Source organism: Colobus angolensis, unplaced genomic scaffold (genome assembly GCF_000951035.1).
Source record: "Colobus angolensis palliatus isolate OR3802 unplaced genomic scaffold, Cang.pa_1.0 Scaffold133, whole genome shotgun sequence".
In the NCBI taxonomy this organism is placed as follows: Eukaryota; Metazoa; Chordata; class Mammalia; order Primates; family Cercopithecidae; genus Colobus; species Colobus angolensis.
Genome location: NW_012114411.1, coordinates 1,870,669 through 1,877,287, shown reverse-complemented (window position 1 = coordinate 1,877,287; position 6,619 = coordinate 1,870,669). Strand labels below are relative to the sequence as shown.

General features: G+C 46.6%; 1 protein-coding gene across 1 annotated transcript in view; it reads right to left on the bottom strand.

Annotated features, from left to right (window-relative positions):
- The window catches only part of MCM10 (minichromosome maintenance complex component 10), a 50,709-nt gene that overhangs the window by 5,461 nt on the left and 38,629 nt on the right, over positions 1 to 6,619 (bottom strand). Inside the window, 3 exon segments of the mRNA XM_011934288.1 lie at positions 672 to 817; positions 3,439 to 3,552; positions 6,595 to 6,608. Of these exon segments, the coding sequence (XP_011789678.1) occupies positions 672 to 817; positions 3,439 to 3,552; positions 6,595 to 6,608 (274 nt within the window).

The following is a 6,619-nucleotide window of genomic DNA, read 5'->3' as shown; positions in this document are numbered from 1 at the left end:
TAGAGACGGGGTTTCACCGTGTTAGCCAGGATAGTCTCGATCTCCTGACCTCGTGAGCTGCCCACCTCAACCTTCCAAAGTGCTGGGATTACAAGCGTGAGCCACCGCACCTGGCTGTGTTAGGTATTATAAGTAATCTAGAGATCATTTAAAGTATATGGAAGGATATGTGCACATTATGTGCAAATACGACACTATTTTATATCAGAGACTTGAGCATCCACAGATGTTGGTATCCTGCGGCGAGAGTGCTGTCCTGGGACCAATGCCCCTTGGATACTGAAGAACAGCAGCCCTCACAAGCTAAAGACATATAAAATGATCAAATAACTCTTTGGAGAGAGGAAAAAAATGTTATGTGCATCCTAGCTCCCAACAAACACATACATCTTCACCACCCCACCCTATGATTCTTCACTTATTTATTCAACAAACACTTCTGAGGACCCCCTATGGGCCAGGCACTACATTAGGTGTTGGGGACAGCAGTGAAAGGGCAGGGTCCCTTCCTTCCAGGGATTTCAGTTAACAACTTGAGTCCCAAGGGTAGCCTGGAGCTATAGGAAGGCATGGAACGATTATCCAATGTTCCAAGGCAACAGAATCACAGACTCTGGAAAAAGAGATGAAAATCCCCACGTGGGACAAAGAGCTCCAGGTGATTCTCATACCTGCAGTGCTTGTTCGGGAGTCTGTCCAGGGAGATGCTTCTGTTTCCACAGGGACACTTGAAAAACCTCTTCACGCCGTCATGCCAGTGGTATTCATGCTGCTCACTGACGCAGGTCTCCAGCAGCTTGAAATGGGTGTAGGCGCACTGCACAGAGCAACAAAAAACCCACACCGCTGGTGAAGAGCTTTTGAGGACAAATGCTCAGCTGCAGTCAGGGCAATCTGCTCCATGATCACCTGGTCTCTCATCACCACCTGGGCCCTTGCTAGGGGACCCGTGTGATTACCTGACTCCCTCACACTGATACCACTGTTTCTCATATTTGGCCCAATTTCTGATCAGGCACAAAGTACACAATAACTTTCTGTTATTGTGTAACATGTTCCATGATGGCAATAGCAAGGGCAGGAGAGGAAAAGTACTGTAAACCCCTAAATAGCTTCGGTCAGTCTGTGCTAGTCATTACGGCCCTTTGCTTATATAGGATGCAGAGGCTTGGGATCTATTTAGAAAGACTAATCAGCAGCTCTTTCATTTTCTTCTATGATCTATAAAAAGGATACAGGCTTATTCTTACTCCCTATTTCATTAACAGCAAAGCCAAGACAGAGAGATTAAGGAATTCCCTTTTAATTTTGATCCTCAAAAGGACTGAAGAGAATGAGAAATGGTGGGTGAGCAGCAAAACATGTGCGGGAGAGAGCGATGTAACTTCTGGGAATTACACTGAGTTTGATCAGTAACTCGAGACTTGGGCAAGCTCAGAAAGTGCAGAGCAGAGTGGTGAGCCCAAGGCTGGCATGACAATGGCCCCCTAAAGATATGCACAGCCTACTCCCCAAAACTGTGAGTGTGTGCTGGTCCAGGGTGAAGGGGAATCAAGGCTGCAGGTGAAATTCAGGTTGCTAATGGATAGGGAGATTGTCCTGGATGATCTGGATGGGCCCAATGGAATCACAAGGACCCTTAAACGTGGAAGAGGTGCTCAGGGCTGGAATGTGAGAGCTCAACCCGCTGCCGCTGGCTGTGTTGAGGAAATGAGGACAGGCGAGGATGCAGCGACTCACAAGCTGGGCAAGGTGATTCTCCCTTACAGCAGCCCCGTCTGCAGGAAACTCGGCCCTGGCTACACCCTGATTTTAGACCAGCAAGACCCACAGACTTCTGACCCACACAAGAGATAAAAAAATGTGCACTGTGAGGCCGGGCACAGTGGCTCACGCCTGTAATCCCAGCACTTTGGGAGGCCGAGGCAGGCAGATCATCTGAGGTCAGGAGTTTCAGACCAGCCCGTCCAACACGGTGAAACCCCATCTCTACTAAAAATACAAAAATTAGAAAGGCAGTGTGGTATGTGCCCGTAATCCCAGCAGCTCGGGAGGCTGAGACACAAGAATCGCTTGAACGAGAGGCAGAGGTTGCAGTGAGCCGAGATTGTGCCACTGTACTCCAAGCTGGGTGACAGAGTAAGACTGTCTCAAAATAAATAAATAAATACATAAATAAATAAATAATAAAATAACAAAAAATGTGCATTGTGTTAGGCCACCTCATCTGTGATCATCTGTTACGGCGGCAACGGGAGACAACCCACCAGCTCCGCTGCAGGTCCACTGCTGTGTCGGAGTAAGAGCTGCCATCTGAGGTGAAATGCAATGGTGGGTTTGTGTTTCCTGTCTTCTCAAAACTATGTTTAAAAGAATCATCTTTACTTTATGCTCCAAGATAGAAACTTTCTCAAGGAAGTCCTACTTTTGGTAGTAGCTGATTTGGAGCTGACCCTCAAATACACAGGAGAGCTAAACTGTTAAAAGGAGTAAGACAGAGAAAAGTGCACTTGGTAAGCTACACCTCTTCCACCTCTTCTGCAGGTTTATCAAGTAGGCCGATGTGCCACAAAGGTATCATGGGAACAAATGGTAATGGAAGGAACAGTGTTCACCAAGAGCTTTCTTCTTTCTTCTCTTTTTTCTTTTTGAGATAAGATCTCACTCTGTTGCCCAGGCTAGGGTGCAGTGGTGTGATCACAGCTCAATGAAGCTTTGGATTCCTGGGCTCAAGTGATCTTCCTGCCTCAGCCTCCCAAATAGCTGGAGCCACAGGTGTGTACCACCACACTTGGCTATTTTTTTATTTTTTGTTGAGATGGGGTCTCACAATGTTGCCCAGGTTGGTCTCAAACTCCTGGCCTCAAGTGATCCTCCTGCCTTGGCCTCCCAAAGTGCTGAGATTCCAGGTGTGAGCCATCGCACCCAACCCTTTCTTCCAATTTTTAATCAATGTTGAGGAATAGAGGACTTAGAATTTTCTAATAGATTTATGATAAAAATTCTGCAAACATTGATGATGATATAATCCACACTCTGGCTTGAGACTCAACAGAGCAGGTTCAGCCAGGAGTAGGAAAGCAGTGGTGGATCATAACATGAGAGGCCAAGGGGTTCAACCATGGTCCCAAGGCCTGAGAATGCTGAGCGAGGATATGCCAGAACCTGAGAAACTGCAGTCAGAGCCATGTGGACCCAGTGGTCCAGGGGAAGAGATGGGGCTCTGGTCAAATGAGAGAAGAATCCCCTTTGCAGAGCACAGCAGCCAGGTCAGGGAGGAAGCCCGGTCCTGGGCCACCTACGCCCTTTGCTTTCCAGCCTAATTAACTGACACATCACGAGACAGGGCCCCAGATCCCACAGGTTCTCCAAGTGCTGCCGAGTCACAACAGCACCACACAGGGCCCAAGAGTTGCTGCAGCCTCCGCCTTCACCCACCGTCTTGCATGTCACGACACGGCATTTCACTTCTCTGATGTTTCTCATCTTTTCTTCCATTTGTTCTTTTTTCACCAGTGGCTCAAAGTAGCGCTCCTGCAGCTCAGCCTCGGCCTGGAATGACAGGGCATAAGGAAGACCTGGCATTAAATCCAGTATGTGCTCAGGCAGCGCAGTAAGAGTAACTTCATGATTATTCAAATGACTCAGCTGATAATAATCAAAACAGAACAGAACCGAAGAGGCAGGCTAAGTGTGAGGGCTCTGGACAGTGCCTCGATGAGCTGCAAAGCAAAAGATGACGATGCATAGAAATGACCTCATAATATGGAAAAACAAAGGGACATGAGAGCATTTGGTGATTTTTATTTTTATTTTATTTTATTTTTGAGATGGAGTCTCGCTGTCACTTAGGCTAGAGTGCAGTGGTGCAACCTCTACCATACTGCAACCTCCACCTCCTGGGTTCAAGTGATTCTCTTGCACCAGCCTCCTGAGTAGCGGGGACTACAGGTGCCCACCACGATGCCCAGCTAAATTTTTGGATTTTCAGTAGAGATGGGGTTTTGCCCTGTTGGCCAGGCTGGTTTCAAACTCCTGACCTTAGGTGATCCATCTGCCTTGGCCTGCCAAAGAGCTAGGATTACAGGCGTGAGCACCTGGCCCATTTGGTGATTTTTAAAGCACCAAATACAAATAAACACTCCTAACGTGACAGTATTATGTCAAGTGTGTGCCCAAAGGCAGTTATTTCTACAGTTCGAATACAGACTCCACATATACAATGTACTCCAGGCCCCAACTGGTGAGTTTCCTGGGTGCACGGAACATCAGGGAACAGCCCTGAGGGCAGAGATCCTTGTGGCAGAATGTGGGTGCAGTGATGGGGTTAGCGTTGCTCCACAGGCAGGAGGGCCCGGGGCCTCGGGTGCCACAGAGGCGAGGAGCTCAACTCTGCAGGCTGCAGAGTCAGCTCTGGCATCTCTCCTGAGTTTCAAGTCCAGTGAAAAGATATGATGCAGAATTGTCTTGTTAGTTATGTGTTAACCAAAGGAAGAGCAGATCATTCGGAGTAGTGACACTGAATGGGGATATTTTGAAAATTGGTGGGAGCACTTTCTTTGTCATTGCAATGATTGCTATCTCTGCGGCTAGCAGGGACCAGGGTGCTGCACTGTCTGCAATGCATGCAACAGTCACCGACACAACCAACGATTGCTTCTTCTCCTGCCTGGCTTCTGTGTGCTTTATGAGACATCTGTGTGGATGGGGAACGTGATTAAAACCCTAGAATTTAACAGCTCTCTACACAACCCTACAATATTTGTGCATGGTTTTAACCTCTGTTGACTACTCCAAGAGTAAAACTAGACTCCTGTGTATACTGAGGGACAATGGTACTTTGGTTTCTCAGGATTATTTACTTACACACACACACACACACACACACACACACACACACACACACATTATCTAGCCTGGGCAACATAGATAAACTGTCTGTAAAAAAAAAAAAAATTAATTAAAAAAAAATTGGCCAGTCGGCCGGGCGTGGTGGCTCACATCTGTAATCCCAGCACTTTGGGAGGCTGAGGCGGGCGGATCACGAGTTCAAGAGATTGAGGCCATCCTGGCCAACACTGTGAAACCCCATCTCTATAAAAAATATAAAAATTAGCCAGGCGTGGTGGTGGGCGCCTGTAGTCCCAGCTACTCGGGAGGCTGAGGCAGGAGAATCGCTTGAGCCTGGGAGACAGATGTTGCAGTGAGCCGAGATCACGCCAATGCACTCCAGCCTGGCGACAGAGTGAGACACTGTCTCCAAAAACAAACAAACAAACAAAAAGCCAGGCATGGTGATGCGCCTGTAGTCCCAGCTACTTGCGAGGCTAAGGCAGGAGCATCACTTGAGCCCAGGAGTTCGAGGTTGCAGTGAGCCCTGATCGTGCCACTGTACTCCAGCCTGGGGGACAGAATAAGAACTTGTCTCAAAAAAACAAAACCTTCCCAACTCCCCGCCAAAAGTACATTATCTAGTCCTAGCTATTCAGGAGACTGAGGTGTGAGAATTGCTTGAGCCCAGGAGTTCAAGACCAGACTGGGGAACATACAGAGACCCTATCTGAACACCCGTCCAACCCCTGAAGCAAAAACCCTACATTATCAAAGAAATAGGTCCATGCTATTTACCAAGACACAAACCTATGTGAGTCTCCATTTCTGGCTCATTTGCACTGATAAGCCCAAGCCTCTGAGGACTTTATTATTTCCCCCAAGCTAGTTCTGCCCCTGCATTTACGAATTCATAATGAAATCTGTATCTTTATCATAAATATTTTCATTTTTTCTTCTTTGCATTAGGATATTTATTGATTTTTTGAAATGACTAATATAGGTAATTCATATTATCTATGAATTTTATTTCAAGATAAGGAAGCAATACAAAATACCTGTTATTAAAAAGGGTCCTTGGGCGTGATGGGGTTAACTATTGATTTAGAGTATTTGAAATGCCAAAATAAAAATACTGGAATGGGAAAACTCTCTTTGCATATTGCAAGGCAGAAAACAGCAGCAGTGTAGAGCCATTTAAACATAATTTCACAGCCATAACCAAATGCAAACATTTTTACAATATTTATATCTATTTAAGTCATGTTAAATTATATTCTTCAGTAAAGAGACAAGGACAAAGATAAAATCTGTTAGAAACTCTCCTGTTCTTCAAACAAACTGATATATACCTACCTCTAGATTTATGTAAAAAACAGATTCTCGGCTGGGCACAGGCATGATGGCTCACACTTGTAATTCCAGCACTTTGGGAGGCCAAGGCGGGAGGATCGCTTGAGGTCAGGAGTTAGAGATCAGCCTGGCCAACATGGTGAAACTCTGCCTCTACTAAAAATACAAAAATCTGCTTGGTGTGCTGGCGGGTGCCTGTAATCCCAGCTACTCGGGAGGCTGAGGCAGGAGACTCACTTGAATCTGGGAGGCAGAGGTTGCAGTGAGCTGAGATTGCACCACTGCACTCCAGCCTGGGCCACAGACTGAGACTCCATCTCAGAAAAACAAAACAAAACAAACTACAGCTAAGCGCCTTGGCTTTGAAGGACATCGGACATCAACACTATCCTTGAGCTTTTGGGCTCTTACCTCTTTCAGGATGCCTGTGTGTTTT